Raw genomic sequence first — 21,513 nt, 5'->3', positions numbered from 1 at the left:
CCAAATAATATTTTGTCTTTTCTTTTTTTTCCCCATATAGCTAGTGCATCTCAATTATTTTTGCTATATAACTGTAGTCATCTGCAAGATAACCACAATAGTATTTGCGAGAATTCTGTCCACTATAAACAAATGTCTGATTTTGCTTAGCAGATGTATTTTAGTTAGGGAGAAATAGGGAAAACAGATCTCATGGGAACCCAGAAACAGCAAGGAACATCCTGCAAACCCAGGGAGTGACAGGCCTCATATAACTGGAACATAGTTCACTGGAACATAGTTCAGGACTTGGACAATCAAGGGCATCTCCAGGCCCCTCAGGGGTCTTTCTGGAATTCTGCCATCAGGAAAATTCCATGGCTCTTCAATAAATCAGCAAGGAGTGTGGAGGGGAGAGAAACGAAGAGTCACTGAACCTGGTGCAACCATCCCTTGCCTCTCTCTCTGGCCTCCATTCCTTCTGCCCCAGCCTTGTTCTCTCAAGTGTTGTATTCATCATTAGCAGATGTGTGGGAAGAAGAAGGGGAGAGAAGCTTGGTCTCATAATAAAAACAGCCAGTAGAGGACATGAGCCCATGTACCCCAGGTGGCCACTTAGGGAAGGCCCATGACCTGTTAGGAGTTGGGTGCTTACAGGTATGCCAGAGAGAAGACAATGCAGGAGGAGAGGATGAAAAGAAAGATTTTTAGTAGGTCCTGTGACTGGATTTTTTAAATTTTTAAAAATTTTATTTATTTTTATTTTTATTTTTTTGAGAGCAAGAGTGAGCAGGGGGCAGGGGGAGAGGGAGAGAGAATCTTTCTTTTTTTTTTTTTTAAGATTTGAGAGAGAGAACAAGTAGGAGGGGCCAAGGGAGAGGGAGAATCTCAAGCAGACTCCATGCTGAGCATGGAGCCCCACGTGGGGCTCCATTCCATGACCCTGAGATCACGACCTGAGCTGAAACCAAGAGTCGGACAGCTAACCAACTGTGCCACCCAGGTGCCCTAGAGAGAGAATCTTAAGCAGGGTCCATGCTCAGTGCAGACATGGGGCTCAATCTCATGACCCTGAGATCATGACCTGAGCTGAAATCAAGAGTCAGAAACTTAACTGACTGAGCCACCCAGACACCCCACGTAACCGGCATTTCTAAGGGAGTCTATTATCTATTGCTGCATAACAAATTACCCCTCAAACTTTGTTGTATAAAACGACAAACATTTATTATGGTTTCTATGGGTCAGGAATCTGAACATTAGCTGGGTGTCTCTAACCGAGGGTTTCCCATGGGGTTGCGTTCCAGGTGTTGACTGGGGCTGCAGTTATCCGAAGGCCTGACTGGGGCCACAGGATCTGCTCCCAAGCTCACTCATGTGGCTGTCTCCTCACACATAGGCCTCTCCTCACAACATGGCAGCTGGTTTCCCTAGAGTGAGCTGAGAGAAAGAAGCAGAAGCTTCCCTAATCTCGGAAGTGATATACCATCTCTTCTGCCATGTGCTCTTGGTCATGCAGACCAACCCTGGTACAGTGTGGGACAAGGACATGAATACTAGGAGGCATGGATCATTGGGCCACCTTGGATACTGGCTGCCATAGGACTAAAGGGGATTTTCCTTGTGATATACTCTGTCAAACTCCTGTGACACCTCCCTCAGGAAACTTCTAGTAGAGACATGTATGGGGAAGGGGGGTGGGCAGTCACAATGTATACAGTATGACCGAGATGTAAAAAAAAAAAAAGATTTTTTAAAAATATAATTAAACTAAGATTCCTGAGGAGATTCTCATTACTGGACAGTTCTTCAGCTTACCAGTTAAAAATAACATTTTGGGTTTAAAATAGTGAAATTTGGGTAAAACTTAGTCAATGTAAAGTTTAAACTCCCTATGAGAGCTGTCTCTCTCGCCCAAGGGTCTCTCCTCCACTCACCCTTCCCCAAGATATTATCGGGGTACAAGGGGAAACACTGGGGAAAGGGACCCCAGTTCTCAGCTGACTGTCTCCACTGGCTCCTGCCTCTCCACTTGTGTTCACCTCACCAGATCTCTGTGTCGCCCTCTGGACACATTTCATACCTCCAATGACCCGTTCATGCCTGGTGGCCTGTTCTCTCTGATACCTGCTTAGGCTGCTGCCCTGAAACCTTGGCCACAGGTCCTCGACCATGGTGACCCTTTGGGAGGCTTCTTGGCTCTTAACTTCAGCTACTTCTATTACCTTCACTGGAAACACTTGGAGACTTCTGGAACCCTCCATGCTCCACAGCATAAGTCTTGGGTACTACCTCTGACCCTCTTTCTGCCCAATTCATCTGTGGCTGCCATTTCTACCCTACTGCAACTACCACATGTTGACTTGGGGATGCTCTCTGGGTCAGCTTCCTTTAATAGTTCAAAAAAGCAATTTCTTTTATGTCAGTTTCCCTTTCAACCTCCCTGGGATTCTTATCACTTTCCCTCTTCTCCTCCCATTGGCAATAAATTTCCTCGCCTACTTTTAATGGCGGAAGGCTGCCTGGAAGCATCTCTATAAGGAACTACACGTGGCTATATGTAAGAGAAGCCTGACCCCTGTGGTGTCACCAAATTAGGAGCTGTTTTTCTCATGTATCAAGAAGTGCAGAAGTAGGACTGGGACAGCAGCTCTGGGGTGCCATCAAGGACTCGGGCATCCTGTCTCCCTACTCTGCCAACCTTAGTGGGTGGCTCTTGTCTTGGTCACTTCTAGTCATCATGTCTGGGTTCTGGGATAGAATATCGCTCTGCCATTAAATGCTATCACTACTGAAATAATGTAGAACATGGAAAAATGAAAAATGTAAAAAAAAAACATGTGGCAAGACAGGTGAAATATGATTCCATTTGTATGTGGTGGATATCTGTCATTTGTCCACCTGCACATTATCCTTCTACAAGAAATGGCACCTGATCTTTCTAGAGAAAACAGCTCCCATGGTTCAGATGCGAGCTGGCATCTTCTTACAGGACCCTCCCTCTGTCACACGGTGTGGTCTGGAAGTGGGTACTGGACCCAGACTGCACTGGTCACAGCACTGTGCCACCTTGCCATGACGGTCTGTCAGAGAGTGTGCAGGTAACTCAAGCTGAGCCTGTCAGGGACCTGCCCTGGCACTTCTGAATCTGGAACCAAAGAAAAAAGCCCTTTTCCTGCCTACAGGTGAAGATGGGAAGATGTGAGGCCGTGGGGATGGGCAGCCAGGTTTCCTGCCACGTGAACTGCAGCCTGAGAGAATGAGCGGGTCACACACAGAGAGCCAGAAGCAGGGAAGCAGTCCTGAGAGACTTTAAGTCTTTGGTCACTGAGGCCAGAAATAACTCTGACTTTTCCTTAAGTTTGTTTTATGAGTCAATAAATATTCCTCTCTTGCCTAAGCTAGTTTGAGTGGTAAAGTTCAGGCACATGAAACTGAAAAATTCCCCACTTGTGCACCATTTCTGTTGGAAAAAAAAAATCCAAGCATGTGTGTGCACACACACATATACACCATAAATACGGGAATAACTTTGCTCGTCTGTATTTTACATCTTTCTCAATGAACCCGTTAATTTTTTAATGCCGTGTTTTGAATTACCCATTCAAATGTACTCTTTGTGAAGGGTTCAGATAATTCACCTAAAAGAGAATAAAATTAGAAACAAAATGAGCAGCTTTCATCCTTGCTCATAATAACAAACAGCAAAATTATTCGAAACCCTTTGAAGCTGAACCACTTCCAGGATAATTAACCAATTCAATTCCTTCTTGGTAGAGATTCGAAACAAAGCATCTAATGCCTAATGTGATAAAAAGGATTGGGCAGGGATTATCCCCAACTGATAGAATGAGGTAGTTCTCTTCAGAACTCCCTCTTGACGGAAGATACAGTTTATCTTCTGTAAAGATATGTTCTCATTTGGAGGAGGGCCCGAGATTTCCAGAAGGCTTCCCTACAACCTCCTTCTAAGATCTGGGAACCAACTTTGTTTCCTGTCTCTGGTAAGCCAACATCGCTCATAAAAGACTTCTGTGTACTGTGAATTGTATGAGGAAGCCTTTGTGACCCTCACAGGCTAATTTTTGCAAGACAGACATTCTCTATTTCAAAATGCATGTTGAAATCACATATTCCATCACCATGGGGAGTTTCTTATTTCCTCTAACAAAAACCTTTTATTTTTATGATTATATAAGTAATAAACCTTCATTTTTTAAAAAATTAGAAATATAGAGAAATAGAGAAATCCTACCACCCACTAAAAAAACAATATTTTGCTATGTATCTTCCGTGTGTGTGTGTGTGTGTGTGTGTGTGTGTGTGTGTGTGTGTGTACTAAAAAATTCTGGCTGAGCAGAAACTACAGTTCAGATATTTCCGGGGAGAAGGGAGAATTCTTTCTTTCCCTACTCCATTTGATGTTCTTATGTGTACTGACATCTGGTGTCTTACTCTTTTTTGTCTAAAGGAGAGACAAGATTTTGGGGGTGCCTGGGGAGAAGAAGAGATGAAGGCAATCTGGGGAACAGTTTGGTGTCTGGAGTGTTTTTTCAGCTACTTAGGAAAGCAGACAACGAAATGCAGAGAGCCGTGCCCAAGAGAGGCTGCTTTGGGCACCTGCTATGCTCTGTGGGGCTCAGGGACGCCTTGCAACCCAGAACTGGAGAGAGGCCTCCTCCTAACCTGTGGAGTGGCATTGCCTGGAGGACGTGGCAGGGCCAAGCTTAACAAGGGAGGGAGTGACACATCTGGGGATGCCTGTAAGAAAAGGAAAGAATTTTCCAAGTGAGGGTGAGGAAGGACATGGAGGTCTTGTAGTCAAGGAGATGAATTTTAGAATAGTGCTTCTCAAACCTTAATAGCTTCATGAATCACCCTGGGGGGGGCGGGTTAAAGGGGGTTGCTTTTTTTTTTTAACTTTTAAATGCCTTTTAAAATTTTGGTCATTTTTAACTTTCAATGACATTAACACAGCACTGTATTTACTGGGAACCTTATACTTTACACTACACTAAAATAAAGCCATAAGATCTTCACTTTGTACTACTTGGGGAACAACGAAGATCAGAAAGCATTTCTTTCTACTACAGTGATGTAAGCGGCATTTTCTTTTCCTATCCCGTAGGAAAAAAAAGAATATTTGATTAAAGTTGCAGGCAATGTGCTATGTTGGCTTCATTTTAAAAAATGTTTTTGAGATAAAATTCATATAGCATAAAATTAAAAAATTTTAAGTGTGCAAGTCAGTGGTGTTTAGTATATTCACAAAGTTGGACAACCATCACCACTATCTAATTCCAGAACATTTCCATCACCCCCCCAAGAGAAACCCATCACCCATTTTCCAGATGCCTCCTTTCTCCCATTTCCTAGGCAAACACTCATCTAGTTTTTGTCTCTACGGGTCTGCCTATCTTGGACATTTCAAATGAATGGGGGGGTGCCTGGGTGGTTCAGTCGGTTAAGCATCTGCCTTCAGCTCAGGTCATGATCCCAGGGTCCTGGGATCGAGCCCCATTATCAGGCTCCCTACTCGGCAGCGAGTCTGCTTCTCCCTCTTCCTCTGTGATCTCTCCCACTCCCTCTCAAATAAATAAATAAAAATCTAAAAAAAAAAGAAAAAGAATGGAATCCTGCTGTCGCATTTTTGTCAAAGCGAAGGAGTCATTAATCTTCAGCATGGACTTCTACCTTCATTAAGCCATTACTCACTATGAACACACAAAAGAACTTCTGTTTCGCAGCCTGGACTTGACCTTGACAAACATTTTCAAGCACTGATATCTGCAAGCAACAAATGGCCATATTAATTGTAGTGACTGTTTATTATCCACAACGGAAATACGGGGTCCCTGATTTATGAATTTGTTAATTGCTCTTCCTTTTATGGGTCTTTCCCATAGGAGATGGGCGTGCCTCTTTTGTGAGAATATTTCTGGGCCCAGGATATCAAGAGACAAGCTGACACACATCAGCGTAAATACATTACCGTATTTCATCTAAAATGCCACCACGCACCACTAAGAAAGGGAGCAAAACTGCCAGTTAGGCTCTAACATGTTGTCAGTTGTAAGATGCATCCTGACCTCATTGATGCCACTAAATGAGGATAAAATCTGCATCTCGGGATCAGTGCCCTATGGCAATGTCCCCATCTGTACCAACCTCACTTTACGCGCCATTCAGATCCTGTCCTTGCCTTGCTTTCTGGCCAGCACACTAGCAGTGACTTGCTCTGGGGCTGCTCCAGGTCCCTTGGGTCACGTGAGGGCACAAAACAAGACCTGGCCTCATACCGGCATCCAGGCATCCATGCTTCTGCCCCCTGCCGTGCAGGGTCTCTGCGGCCTGCGACGCCCCTCCAAGTCCACGGATGCACGCAAAGGGCTCCCTGCAGATTCACGGCAGCCACAGAGGCTGTCCCGGGTCCTAGTGTTCGCGGTAAGGGCTGGAGGAGTCGGGCTGCTCAACTCATAAGAGAGGGAGTTGATATCCTGAGGGGCAAATGTTGACTAAAGAGAGACTTCAGCGGCCTGTAGACACTGTCCCCCCTCCCTCCCTTCCTCCACGCCAGAGCCCCCCCCCCACAGAGGCTCAGAGATGCAGAAGGTTCATCAGGCTTCTCAGATGTCCCGTGAGACACAGGAAGCGACTATGCTTGCAAAAGCTGTGGCCAGCACCGTAATGCCTGCTCTCACATCTATTCTTCCTCTTTCCTTGGTTCACTCCTCTCTTCCCAGCATTCCTGCTCCCCTGGGAATATCTGCTCCCATCTAGTGCTAGTATATAAACTGCGCCTTGGGTTCTGTTTCCTAAGGAACCCGGGCTAAGACACCATCTCAACTGACCCATTTCGTGGGAATGACGTCACGTGCTGATGTGGACAGGGAAAGAAGAAGGGGTGTGGAAGGAGAGGAGAAGTAGCAGAGGTGTTCTAGAATCTTCCACGTTGTCGGCACCAGGACTTAAATGACTTCTTACTCACACAAGGCACTAGAAGTGTCTCTATGATCAGATGGATAGCTGCTCTCTGCCTGCAGAAGGGAAGAGTGGGCCCAATATTGGACTTCTTAGACACTGGTAATATAAATAACAATAACTAATGGTAAGGAGAGCACCTTTGACCCAGCACTTCCACTTCAGTTTGTCCTACAGACACACTTCTGTGTGTGCACCTAACGCACAAAGTGCACAAAGACGTATAGACAAGATAATATCACATCGTTCGTCATAATGCCTAGAGTAACAAATGACTGGAGGCGTCCCAAATGTCAGTCAACAGGCTACGTGAATGAGGACATTCCCGCGAAATATTAGGCAGCCATTAAAAATAATGAGGAAAATCTAAATGTTCTGATGTGGAATGCCTTCCAAGATATAGTATTACATGAGGAAGAAAGCCAACAGCAGAGCAGGGAGTGTAGCCTATCAACATTTGAATTAAAAAGATCTGTATAGGGCGCCTGGGTGGCTCAGTCGATTAAGCGTCTGCCTTCGGCTCAGGTCATGATCTCAGGGTCCTGGGATCAAGTCCCACATAGGGCTCCCTGCTCAGCAGGAAGTCTGCTCCTCCATCTGCCTGCTGCTCCCCCTACTTGTGCTCTCTCTCTCTCTGACAAATAAATAAAATCTTTAAAAAAATCTGTATATACATATTTCTATAATTCATAGACTTTCTCTGTAAAGATACATGAGAAACCTCTAAGACTGGTTACTTCTTTAAAAAAAAAGATTTTACTTATTTATTTGAAAAAGAGAGAGAAGAGAGAGAGAGAGAGCACAAACAGGAAGAGGGGCAGAGGGAGAGAGAGAAGCAGGCTCCCCACTGAGCAGGGAGCCTAATGCGGGACTTGATCCCATGACCCTGGGATCATGACCTAAGCTGAAGGCAGATACTTCACCAACTGAGCCACCCAGGCCCCCAAGACTGCTTACTTCTAAGGAGGGCAAGAGAGGACCTGTGGGCTGACAGACAGAGGTGGAAGTGAGACCTGTTCATTTTACTCCTATTTTTAGCTGTGTGTATTATTCAATTGCCTAAAATTTTTTTGAGAACTTGCCAGGGGTTTATCTCATTCTGTAAGGTGAGGAATATTACTGTCCTCATTTCACAAGGAGGAAACTAAGGTATAGGAGGTCAAGTGACTTGCCCAGGGTGACACACAGCTATGGCAGCTGAGCCAGGATTCAAAACCAGATCTAGGGGCGCCTGAGTGGCACAGCGGTTGGGCGTCTGCCTTCGGCTCAGGGCGTGATCCCAGAGTTATGGGATTGAGCCCCACATCAGGCTCCTCCGCTATGAGCCTGCTTCTTCCTCTCCCACTCCCCCTGCTTGTGTTCCCTCTCTCGCTGGCTGTCTCTATCTCTGTCGAATAAATTAATAAAATCTTTAAAAAAAAAAAAACACCAGATCTAACTCCAAAATCCAGGGGGACCAACTCATCCTGATTTGCCTGGGACTTTTCTTGGTCTTAGCAGTAAATGTCCCTTATCCTGGGAAATGCTTAAAAACTGCCCTGGTTTTCACCGAAATCCTGCATCCTGGAAACTCCTTCAGACCTGGACAAATCAGGATTCTTGGATATCCTAACAAAATCCCAAATCTTGGCTGCTTTGTTCTGCTACCTTCCTGACGAACTAACATGTTTTATCAGATCCAGTGTTTACAAGTGCCTATAAACAAGGCACCTGTGGTTACACCTGTGGACACCTTTTGAGGTCCCTCCCCAGGCCACATCCTTCATCTGTGAGAAATGCCCTCCCTACTGGGGTGGGTCCCTGGAGCCAGTATGCATTGCAGGAACTCCACTTTTCCCTGGACAGATGGTTGGACTGGGAGAGGACTTTTTTTTTTTTTTAAGATTTTATTTATTTATTTGACAGAGATAGAGACAGCCAGCGAGAGAGGGAACACAAGCAGGGGGAGTTGGGAGAGGAAGAAGCAGGCTCATAGCAGAGGAGCCTGATGTGGGGCTCGATCCTGTAACGCCAGGATCACGCCCTGAGCTGAAGGCAGACGGTTAACCGCTGTGCCACCCAGGCGCCCCTGGGAGAGGACTTTTGATCTAGGTCTCAAACTCAGTGGTTACAGTCAGATTGTCTCTCCCAGGAATACAGATGTGACACTCTGGAGACCCCCTACTTGAGACTGCAAGACCAGAGAGGCCTGAGCTGAGGAAGCAGATTTACCATCCAGAAGAATGAATCCAGTGTCAGCAGCAGATACAGGAGGACAAGGGGGCTGGATCTTGGGCCAGGCCACATGGCTTCTTGATTTTGGTTGTAGTGCCCTGTGGGCTTGGTTTCATTGCTGCCCCTGCCCCATGCTACCAGGTGGCCCTATCCCTTCCCACCAAATCTCTTTCGGTCTGGAGCTATTCTAAGTGGGTTTGCATTCCCTAAAAACAAACATTCCCGGAACAACTAAAACCATGCTAATTAAAAATACAATCTTTACTGGGGGCACCTGGGTGGTGCAGTAGGTTAAGCTCTTAGTTTTGGCTCAGGTCCTGACCTCAGGGTCCTGAGATCAAGACCCGTGTCAGGCTCCAAGCTCAGCAGGGAGTCTGCTTGAGATTCTCTCTCCCTCTGTGCCTCTGCTCCTGCTCTCTCTCTCTCAAATCAATCAATCAATCAATCTTTTTTTTTAAAAAATGCAATCTTTACTGGGGCACCTGGTTGGCTTAATCAGTAGAGCATGCAACTCTTGGTCTTGGGGTTGTAGGTTTAAGACTCACGATGGGTATAGAGAATACTTTTAAAAATAAAATCTTTTTAAAAATTATTTTTAAAGATATTATTTTATTTATTGAGAGAGAGATAGCAAGACCCTGGAATCACGAACTGAGCGAAAGGCAGATGCCCAACCAACCGAGCCACTGAGGTACCCCTAAAAATAAAATCTTTAAAAAAAAAAATATATATATATATATATATATAGGGTCTTTGCTTCCTGAGGGCTGGCGATCCAAGGCAGAGAGCACTGATATTGCCCAATGTAGGGAGCCATAGGACAAATATTCTTTGGTCTTTCAATTCATAGGGCTCTTTTCTCTCCCCCTCCCCCACTTTTTAAAAGATATTTATTTATTTGTCAGAGAGAGAGAGAGCACAAGCAGGGGGAGTGTCAGGCAGAGGGAGAAGTAGACTCCCTGATGAGCAAGGAGCCAACGTGGGACTCAATCCCAGGACCCTGAGATCATGCATGACCTGAGCTGAAGGCAGATGCTTAACTGACTGAGCCACCCAGGTGTCCCTCTTTTTTTTTTTTTTTAAGATTTTATTCATTTATTTTAGAGAGAGAGAGAGAACACAGGTGGGGGGAGGGGCAAACAGGGAGGGAGACCTAAGCCAAAACTGAGAGCAGAATGCCCAACCTACTGAGCCACCCAGGTGCCCCCTTTCTTCTTCCTTTTAAAGCAGGTAAATAATACATAATTATATATTCATGGTCAAGGTAACAAATAATACAGAAAAGATGAAGACCTACCTCTGTCTGCAACAGCCATATTCTTTTCCTCTATCCCAAGGAAATCACCATTAAAGGTCTGGTGGTGTAACCTCCCAGATCTTTTCCTGTACATTTCCATTCACACATCTGCTTTTCTCACAAACACCACTACACCCTGGGGGCCACAATCTGGCAGCCTGTGGGCTTATAACGGATTTTGCTTGACCTATATAGCATTTTTTAAAACTCTGAATTAGTTGCCAACGTTTCAAATTGGGATATTTCATGAAAATATTGAAAACTTGCAAGATAAGGCAACACTGACCCCGCACTTCTGCCTAGAACACCGGAGTAGCACCAAGCAATGGGCTGCCCCGTGCAGGTGGGAAGAGCCCTCCTCTTCTCCAGCCCCCGCTATTCCCAGAAATCTTCCACTGACCCACCTCAACGTTTTATGTTGCCTCTCTGGCACTCATAAGAATTTGCTTTTTCAGTCTTTGCACATAGCGCTCTGTGGCTCTCTTTTCTCACTTAAACACACCGTGGGCCTCCTTCTGCAAGTATCTACTGATCTACCTGATTTCTTTTAACAGATACAGTCCGTGCTCATTATTTGCAGATTCCCTATTTGCAAATTTGCCTACTCTCTAAAATGTATTTGTAATCCCCACGTGAATACTCCCAGCGCTTCTGGGGTCACTGAGAGACACGTGCAGAGCAGTAAACACTTTCAGTGGCTTGATGGGCACATCGCTGGCCAAGGCTGAACAAGGCGAGGCTCTGCTCTCGTTTCAGCTTTCACACCACAAACAAGTGCCCTTTGGGCAGTCTATTTAATGCCATGTGTTTTGCATTTTTGTGCTTGTTGTTGTTGATTTCACTTTTTAAATGAAAAAGGCAGTGTCGCAGTGCTATCTAGTGTTCCCTGGTTCCAGGAGGCTGCATGTGAGCTGAACCTGTTGCAGTAATCATTTCACAATATGTAATTCAATACACTCTACTGTATACCTTATATGGTGATATATGTCAACTGTTTCTCAATAAGACTGGAAAAAAAAAAAGACTTTGATGCACCTTATGGAAAAAATACATGTGAGATGAGCTTTATTCAGGCATGAGTCAGTGTGGGTTGGCTGTGAATTCTATGCTAAGGAATCAATAATACACACACCTCGCAGAAGGAGGAGGAAAGGAGCCAATCTGCATGTGAAGCTGCTCCAGAAAGTGCTAAAGTAACTATTTGCAGTGCAGAATAAACTTATGGCAAAGGTAGAAAAGTGGCCACACTCCTGGATTCATGAGATGACGGCCAATGTAACAGTATAGTTGGCCACATTGTTGTGAGGCTTGGAGGAAAATGTGAAATCTCTTCCACTAGAACTGACTGGCTCAAACATTTCAAAAGGCGACACAGCATAAAAAATGTTAAATTTGCAGGCAAGGCAGGTTCTGCACATAGGTAAGCGGCAGAAGAATTTTTAAAATACGTGCTAAGTGTCAGACACGAAAAGGGTTATATGAAAAGCAGGTTTACGGCACTGGTTAGACTGGCTTGTTTTACTAGGTTGCTGGCAAAGGAACCTATTTAAGGCAAATAACCTCCAAAGCCCCTGACTTTAAATCATTGAAAGCCCATGCAATTAATTATTTGTAAGAAATAACATATTAAATGTTTTTACTTTTTAAAATTTTGTTTTATTTAAATTCAATTAATTAACATATAGTGTATTATTAGCTTCAGAGGTAGAGTTCAGTGATTTATCAATTGCACAAAACACCCAGTACTCATTACATCACATATCCTCCTTAACGCCCATCACCCGGTTACCCCATCCCCTAACCTCCCCAATAAAGTGTCTCTAAATAGAAACACATATGAGGCACCTGGCTGGCTCAGTCGGCAGAGCCTGCGACTCTTGATCTCAAGGTTGTGAGCTGGAGCCCCACGTGGGGTGTAGAGGTCATTTAAAAATAAAATCTTAAAAAAAAAAATCTAAAAGGAAAAAAAATTTAAAAAGAAAGAAAATGTAAGCAGAGGCTCCCAGGAACCTAACCTGTATTTCTTCTAAGAGCAATGGTTCTATATTTGCTAATTCAGTGTTCGCAATACTTTATAGAACATGACTACTGTAAGTAATGAGAATCAACTGTACCTAGATCATGGCAAAGCCATAACCACTCCACTATTTATCAATATTTAGGTTGATTCCATTTTTTCAAAATTGTATCTAGTGGGTGCATGTCTCTATATGCATATGCATGAATTTTCTCTAGGATTGATATCCAGAAGTGCAAAGCTGATTCAAAGGGTATGCCCATTGGGGCACCTAGGTGGCTCAGTCAGTCAATCATCTTGACTCTTGATTTCAGCTCAGTTCATGATCTCAGGGTCCTGGGATCGAGCCCTGAGTCAAGTCGTATGTCGGGTTCTGTGCTTAGTGGGGAGTCTACTTGAGGACTCTCTCTCCTCCTCTCACCTCGTTAGTGCGGTCTCTCTCTTTCCAGTAAATAAATAAATCTTTTTTTTTTAAAAAGGGTATGCCCATTTAAAATATTGATAAATTCTTCCGCACCTGGCTGGCTCAGTTAGTAGAGAAAGCAACTCTTGGTCTCAGGGTCATGAGCTCAAGCCCCACGTTGGGCATGAAGCATACTTAAAATAAAAAACGTAAAGGGGCACCTGGGGGGTGCCTGGGGGGCTCAGTCGGTTAAGTGACTGCCTTCGGCTCAGGTCATGATCTCAGGGTCCTGGGATTGAGCCTTGCATTGGGCTCCCTGTTCAGGGGGGAGTCTGCTTCTCCCTCTTTCTCTGCCCCTCACCCCCCACTCATGTTCACGCACTCAAATAAATAAAATTTTAAAAAAAGAAAGAAAAAGGGGCACCTGGGTCACTCAGTCAGTTAAGCGTTCGACTCTTGGTTTCAGCTCAGGTCATGATCTCATGCGTTGAGAGATCGAGTCCCGTGGCGGGCTCCACTCTCAGCAGGAAGTCTGCCCGAGATTCTCTCCCTCTGCCCCTCCCCCCACCAGGCACATGCTCTCTCTCTCTCTCAAATAAATAAATCTTTATTTTTTTTAAAAGATTTTATTTATTTATTCGACAGAGATAGAGACAGCCAGCGAGAGAGGGAACACANTCAAATAAATAAATCTTTATTTTTTTTTAAAGGATTTTATTTATTTATTCGACAGAGATAGAGACAGCCAGCGAGAGAGGGAACACAAGCAGGGGGAGTGGGAGGGTTAGAAGCAGGCTCATAGCAGAGGAGCCTGATGTGGGGCTCGATCCCGCAACGCCGGGATCACGCCCTGAGCCGAAGGCAGACGCTTAACTGCTGTGCCACCCAGGCGCCCCTCAAATAAATAAATCTTTAAAAAAATAAAATAAAAAAATATTGATAAATTCCTCTAAATCACATTCCCGAAGGTTCCTTCAATTTACACTTCTACCAACAGTTTATAATAGTGCTTGTTTTTCTGCTTCTTCATCAAACTGGGTATTAATCAATGTTTAATTTTGCTAATATGATCATCATATAATGTTATATTGTTTTAATATGTATTTTTGTATTATTAGTGAAATTATATATCTTTTCATATGTTTAGTGACCAGTTCATAAGGTTTTCATTAAAAAATATAATAGCCAGATTCTCACATAATTTCCTGCCATTGTAGATATTTTTATAAACCTGCATGATGACATAGAAGACCTGAACACACCGATTACTAGCAAGGAGGCAGAATCAGTGATCAAAAACCCTCCAACAAATAAAAGTCCAGGACCAGACAACTTCACAGGTGAATTCCACCAAACATTCAAAGAACAATTAATACCAATCCTTCTCAAACTCTCCCAAGAAATAGAAGAGGGAGAAATGCTTCCAAACGTATTTTACAAGGCCAGCATTACCCTGACAGCAAAATCAGACAAGGATGATACAAAAAAGGAAATGACAGGCTAATATCCTTGATGAACATAGATGCAAAAATCCTCAGCAAAATATTAGCAAATTAAATTTAACCATCCATTAAAAGGATCATACACCATGATAACTGGGATTTATTCCAGGGATCCAAAGATGTTTTAAAACCCACAAATCAGTCAATAGGATACATCACATTAACAAAATGAAGTGTAAAAATCATATGATCATCTCAATAGATGCAGAAAAGCATTTGACAAAATTCAACATCCATTTATGATAAATCCTCAACAAAGTGGATATAGAGGAAATGTACCTGAGTGTAATAAAGGGCACATATGACAAGCCCACAGCCAACATCATAGTCAATGGTGAAAAACTGAGAGGCTTTCCTTTAAGATCTGGAATAAGACAAGGATTTCCACTCTCATCACTCTTACTCAACATAGTACTGGAAGTCCTAGCCACAGCAATTAGACAAGAAAAAGAAAAGGCATCCAAATTGGAAAGGAAGAAGTAAAACTGTCCCTGTGTGAAGATGACACAATATTATATATAGAAAGCCCTAAAGACTCTATCAAAAAACTGTTAGAACTAATAAATTGAGTAAAGTTGCAGGATATAAAATTGATATACAAGTATCTGTTGTGTTTCTTTTTTTAAAGGTTTCATTTATTTATTTGAAAAAGAGAGAGAGAGAGAGAGAATGAGCAGTGGGGAGGGGCAGAGGGAAAGGGAGAAGCAGTCTCCCCGCTGAGCAGGGAGCCTAATGTGGGGCCCGATCCCAGGACCCTGGGATCATGACCTGAGCTGAAGGCAGATGCTTAACTGACTGAGCCACTCAGGTGCGGCTGCTGTGTTTCTTTACTCTAACAATGAACTAGCAGAGAAATTAAGAAAATAATTCTATTTACAATTGCATCAAAAAGAATAAAATTCTTAGGAATAAATTTGACCAAGAGGGTGAAAGACCTGTACTCTGAAAATTATAAGACATTGATAAAAGAAACTGAAAGAAACACAAACAAATGGAAAGATATTCCCTGCTCATGTGCTGACAAATTAAAATTGTTAAAATGTCTGTACTACACAAAGCAATCTATAGATTCAATGCCACCCCTACCAAAATTCCAATGGTTTTTTTCCACAGAAATAGAACAAACAATCCTAAAATTTGAATGGAACCAGGAAAGCCCCTGAATTGTCCAAAACACTTTTGAGAAGAACAAATCTGGAGGTATCACACTGCCTGATTTCAAACTCTATTATGAAGCAACAGTAATGAAAACAGTATAGTATTGGCACAAAAACAGACATATAGATCAATGAAACAAAATAGAGAACCCAGAAATAAACACACACATACAGAGTCAATTAACTTACGACAAAGGAGGCAAGAGTATGCAATGGAGAAAGGACAGTTTCATCAACATGCGGTGTTGGGAAATTGGACAGCCTCATGCAAAAGAACGAAACTGGACCCTTTCTTACACCATACACATAAATTAACTGATCCCTCCCCTCTCCCCCGTCATTACCCTCCAGTCCTTGCTCCGTGGACGGCACTCCCATCTAGATTTGGGGTGACTGCTGCCGCCTGATTGGGGGCACATTTGAGCTAAGGCACAGTTCCAGGTGCTGGCTATACCGCCCCAACATCCCTCACAAAGGACCACAGCCACCCCTTTGTTGTCACACCTTGGCTGCGAACCTCTCCTCCAGGCCAGTCTGCAGTCATGATACGGCTTTGGGACCAGGGTCCTGCCCTCATCCTCAGTGACTTCTGCATACATGGGGTTTACATTTCCTCTGCCTGTGCTCACGGTCCCTTCACCTCCTCTACTCCAGGGACGTAGACCTCCACCTACTTGGCCTCCAAAGCATGGCCGTATCAGGAACCCGCTTCTGCATCAGGATCTCAGCTCTGTTCTCCTCATTCCCTCTCTTCTCTTCCTACAATAACGGGCCCGCCCTTCATCTTCACCGCTGCCTCTTTGGCTTCCTTGTTCATTGTTCCTCTTACTGTCCACTCCGTCTGGACAACAGTCGGCTCTTCCTCCGTGCTCTTGCCATTGCCCTAGAGTTCCTGTTCTTCAACTCCCCAGTCTACCTGCTGCGTCATTCCCGGAGCAGGGGCTTTCCCCTGCTGTCTACTTCTGCAGCCTCCGGGCTGGTGGAAATGGCCCCAACCCTGCCTGGCCAGAGGGGCCGGTCGGGGCAGCACGACCCCCAGTCCCCACCCCAGACCCACCTGTCACTCTCTCTCCTGGAGCTGTCTGGGGTTCTGCCTTCCGACTAGCCTGGGGAGTGGGAAGGAGCTGGGTAAGACAAAGGGGGGACCAAAAGATGGGGCCTCGGTGCCCTGGGCTGCCCAGCCTGGGAGAGAGTCTCTCTTCTGTCCCTCCTGGAGGCTAGCCCAATTTCCCGTGTATGCATAAAAACTTTCATATCATCAGGGAAATTACTTAATTTCACAAATGCTTTGCGTCAACTAGGAACTTAGTACTAGAAATCAATGAAAATAGTGCTGGCCCTCCAGAAACTCCCTAGCAGCTCATGGGCTCCCCAAGTTTTAAGGCTTTGAGAAGAAGCTGAGGTAGCTAATGAAGAAAAAACAAAACCGAAAACAAAGGCCCAGAAAGACAACAGTGTATGGATTCCACCTTCTTTTACAGGAAATTTGGAAACATATATGAATATATTTATATTTTCTAAGCACAAGAAGCAATTCTAGCTTTTCTTGATGATTCATAATTAAACTGTTGGCTTAACCTACAGTTAAACCCTTTTATTTATTTACTTATTTTAAAGATTTTATTTATTTGAAAGAGAGAGAGTACAAAAGCAGGGGGAGCAGCAGGCGGCGAGAGGGAGAAGTAGACTCCCTGCTGAGCAGGGAGCCTAACATGGGGCTTGATCCCACCACCCTGAGATCATGACCTGAGCTGAAGGCAGCTGCTTACTCGACTGAGCCGCCCAGGAGCCCCCAGTTAAACCTTTTTAAATAAACTCAGTTTGATCTTGAAAATAAACTGTTTCCAGAACGAATCCAGGCCATGACCTATTAACCCCTGCCTTAAATATTGGCGATGTTTAAAGGTAACGTTTTAAAAGAAGACATGATCACGATTCTCGTGCAGGTATAAAATGAACACATGTCAAAGAGTTTATTGAACTCATGAACTAATCAAGGACCCAGTAAGATGTTCACAAGAGAATTCAAAGAAACACACACACACACACACACACACACACACACGTAGGCAGATAAGAAATGCTAAAAGGAATTTATAAATCGATGCAAATGTATCTATCCCCAGGGCAATAATCAATTCCATTCCACCAGGCATGACTAATTTGTATTTCTATGGACAGGAATAATTTGCATTAATATTGGTTTTCTACAACTTACAGAGGTGTAAAATAGATCAAAGACAAGAAAAGATAACATGGACAGGTTCTCCAGATAAGACACCCAATACCTTTTTTTGGGTCCATTTTGGTCTTTTGCTTTTTCCTAATAGTGACTGGCGGAGAAGACCAAGAAACATGAATATATAAAAATTAAAAACATGTACATCCCAGAGTACATATAGTTGTTAAACTCTTCAGTATGTACACCTGAGATCCGTGCATTTCAATGCATATAAATTTTACTTCAATTAAAATAATTGTTTCAGGGGTGCCTGGCTGGCTCAGTTGGAAGAGAATGTGACGCTTGATCTCTAAGTCATGAGTTCGAGCCCCATGCTAGGTGTAGAGATTACTTAAATAAATAAATAAAATAAAATAAAAATAATTTCTTAAAAAATAACAGGAAAACCTTGTGGATGTTAAAAGTTGTTAATACATTTTTCATTTAAGCATTACAATGAAAAAACATTTGTAACACATATAACAGACAAGATTGCTATCTTCAATAAATAACGGGGTCACGTGAATCAATTAAATTAAAACCCCAAGCAGAGACACACATTTAAAACCATTCATACTAGTAATTAATTGCAAATTTAAATAAATTCTTTTTCACTTATCCCATGGTTAGTAAAAATTATTTTACTTTTGACAAGGGGGCAGTAAGCTAAGCGTTCTTACATCCTGCTTGCTGCTGGTACAACTCACTGACGCATATTTTCTGGGGAGTCTTTTTACAGCACGAATAAAAAGACTTACAAATATTTTTGACTCAGTAATTCCAACACTAGGTCTCTTACAAGGAAATAATTAGAAATACATACTGAGGTGCATGTACAAAAATAGTCAATATAGTGAAAAATTGGAAATAACCAGTGTCTAGTAATAGGTTAATCACTGCAAAAATGACAATAGAACCATATGATAAAAAGATCATTCAACCATTAAAAATGCTCATGGGGGTGGCTGGCTGGCTCAGTCAGTAGAACATAGGACTCTTGACCTTGGGGTTGTGTGTTCAAGCCCCACTTGGGTGTGGAGATTATTCAAAAATAAAATCCTTAAAAATAATAATAATGTTGGGGCCCCTGGGTGGCACAGTTGGTTAAGCATCTGACTCTCGATTATCGCTCAGGTCATTATCTTGGGGTCATGAGATCGAGCCCCGCATTGCACTCCATGCTCTACACGTGGTCTGCTTGGGTGTCTCTCTCCCTCTCCTTCTGCCCTCCCCCACCCCACTCTCTCTCAAAGAAATAATCTTTAAAAAATAATAATGTTTATGAAGAATGTGTAAGACATGGGGTGATGTTCAAGATATATTACATGAAAAATCGGGATATGGACCTATATATGTCACGTTTATAACCATATAAAAATATATGCACCATACACCCATATGCAGTGGATGCTACACTGGAGACGTAACTCGTGGATTGTTTATTCGCTGCTTTATGAAAAGAATGCCAGAATGTGTTCTCCTGTGAAGGAGACGCTCCACCATGAGGTCCCCTTCCTTCAATGGAGGAGACTAGAATTTGGCTGTTTTGAAGGGCTGGTCCCCCAGAGGCAATCAGACCCCATTGTCAGGGAAGGTGGGGACCGGGAGGGAACCAACCTTTTGTGTGAAAAGACACACACAGGAGAAAACCTACTGAAAAGTCAGTCTTGGGGGTAGGGTGGAATTTGCAGCTCTATGGTCTAGGAGGGAAGTGGAACAAGACGATCTGTTTTAAGGACTGAACACAAACGCGAAAAAGAGGAAGGGGGTGGTAGAATCCAACAGGTATTCATTGGAGCGGGTCCTGGGACAGTGCTGGGGCTGGATGCCGGGAAGGGCTGGACACCAAGAATGAGGCCTTGGGAACTGGTGAAGGACTGGATGAGCTGACGCTAAGAGAGTGGCATTCCTCCCCACCAGGACCTAACAAACGTGTCTGACAGCCTGGACTGCAGTCCCCTTGGTGGCAACAAGCAGGGGCATCAGAGAGTGACATCTTGTGGTGGCAAAGGGCAATTGCAGAAACAGCCACGGTCCCGAGTTTAGGACACGTGGGCTATTCTCCAATAGGTGTGACCCTCCGTAGGACTTTGTGCATTACATAAGCTCTAGGGTCCTGGGCAGTCCAGAAGGGGGAGCTCTGAGAAGGAGGTAACTGGCTAATTTAATAGCCGGAGTCTAGAGCTAGGTTTTAGTTTCATTGATTTTGGAAAACTTTTTATGGGCATCCTGACTGCTATGGTACAATTCATATTGGCCCGGTTCATATGCACGGAAAAAAGAACGAAAGGAAACTCACCATAATGGTAACAGAGATGTTCATTTTTTAAAAGGCCAAATAGATTCTAAGGTACAGATATTCCAAACATTATTTATCTAGGCCTCCGTTTATAAACATTTTAATTATATATTTTTTGGTTATAACTATTGCTATAATAAATATTCTTGTACATATCTTGGCATATTTGTATAATTCTATCTATAGTATTCTTAGCAATAGAATTGCTGGTTTACCTTCCAAAATGACTGCCCCAATTCCTATTACCACCAACAGGAGAGTGAATTATTTTGCTCACTGTCAACACTACTGTTTATTATCATGCTTTAATATTTTTGCCAATACCACAGGAGAAAAACAGTATATTTGTTAGTTTTTTTAAAGATTGTATTTATTTGTTTGAGAGAGAGGGAAAGAGAGTGTGAGAGAGAGAGAGAAAGAGAGAGCACGAGCAGCGTAGAGGGGTAGAGGGAGAAGCAGACTCCCCACTGAGCAGGGAGCCCATGTGGGACTTGATCCCAGGACCCTGGGATCATGACCTGAGCCGAAGGCAGACGCTTAACCGACTGAGCCACCCAGGCATCCCCAAAAAACGGTATATTTTGTTTTGATTTGCGTTTAAAAAATTATTAGTGAGGCCGAGTTTTTTGCTCTGTGACCTGCTTATTCTTATCCTTTGCCCATTCTTCTACTGAGTTGTTGGTCTTTCTCACTCAGCTGTATAAACTCATAGTAAATTAGAAATTAGACCTTTGTCTCATGTGTTACAAATATTTCCCCTACTTTGTTCTGTGACTTCAGTTTTAGCCTTTTATGCTATACAGATGTTTTTAATTTTGTGTGTTCAAATTTCTTTCTTTTTCTTCCTGGGTCTGAGTGTATTTGTTTTATAATTTAAAAAACATTCAATTTGTGTGTGTGTGTGTGTGTGTGTGTGTGTGTGTGTGTGTGTGACAGAGAGACAGAGAGAGAGAGAGAGAGACAGAGAAGCAACTCAAACACACAATGGTAAATGGGCATTAGGAGAAAGCCTATGACCGAACCTTGCCTGGGGATGTTTGGCTCCCAGGGCACGTGACCCGTCGGTCTCAGGCGGTGGCTTCAGTATTTGTGAGGGAGTAGCTTCCAAGCAAGCCGCTGTCTGGTTTGACAAGCCGGTCAGGGAATTTGTCCTGAAGCCTTTGTGCATGCCACATGCCTTGCAAGCTCCTACTGCAGGTCAAAAGACTTTTTTCCTTCTCTTCCCAACTAACTATTCTAGTGATAATTTTTCTTCCTATGAACTAAGCAGTCTAAGGGTTATATATACAGATGACCCTTGAACAATATGGGTTTGAACCGTGCAGGTCCACTTGTATGTGGAATTTTTTTTTAAGTAAGCTCTATGCTCCGTGTGGGGCTTGAACTCATGACCCAGAGATCAAGTCGCATGCTCTACAACTGAGCCAGCCAGGTGCCCCTATA

General features: G+C 43.5%; 1 protein-coding gene across 3 annotated transcripts in view; it reads right to left on the bottom strand.

The window, feature by feature from the left end:
- Positions 1–21,513, bottom strand: part of IQGAP1 (IQ motif containing GTPase activating protein 1) — a 165,018-nt gene that overhangs the window by 139,110 nt on the left and 4,395 nt on the right. The window contains exon 1 of one of the 3 annotated variants that reach the window (XM_034667843.1): positions 16,225–16,282. The exons of 1 other annotated variant lie outside the window; for it this stretch is intronic. In XM_034667843.1, coding sequence (XP_034523734.1) covers positions 16,225–16,267 — 43 coding nt within the window. In that variant the 5' untranslated portion in view covers positions 16,268–16,282. Of the gene's footprint in view, positions 1–16,054; positions 16,110–16,224; positions 16,283–21,513 lie in introns of those variants that run through there. One more of the 3 variants, XM_034667842.1, reaches the window with a different exon arrangement.

Source organism: Ailuropoda melanoleuca, chromosome 9, assembly GCF_002007445.2.
Source record: "Ailuropoda melanoleuca isolate Jingjing chromosome 9, ASM200744v2, whole genome shotgun sequence".
Classification (NCBI taxonomy): domain Eukaryota; kingdom Metazoa; phylum Chordata; class Mammalia; order Carnivora; family Ursidae; genus Ailuropoda; species Ailuropoda melanoleuca.
This window is presented reverse-complemented; position numbering and strand designations above follow the sequence as displayed.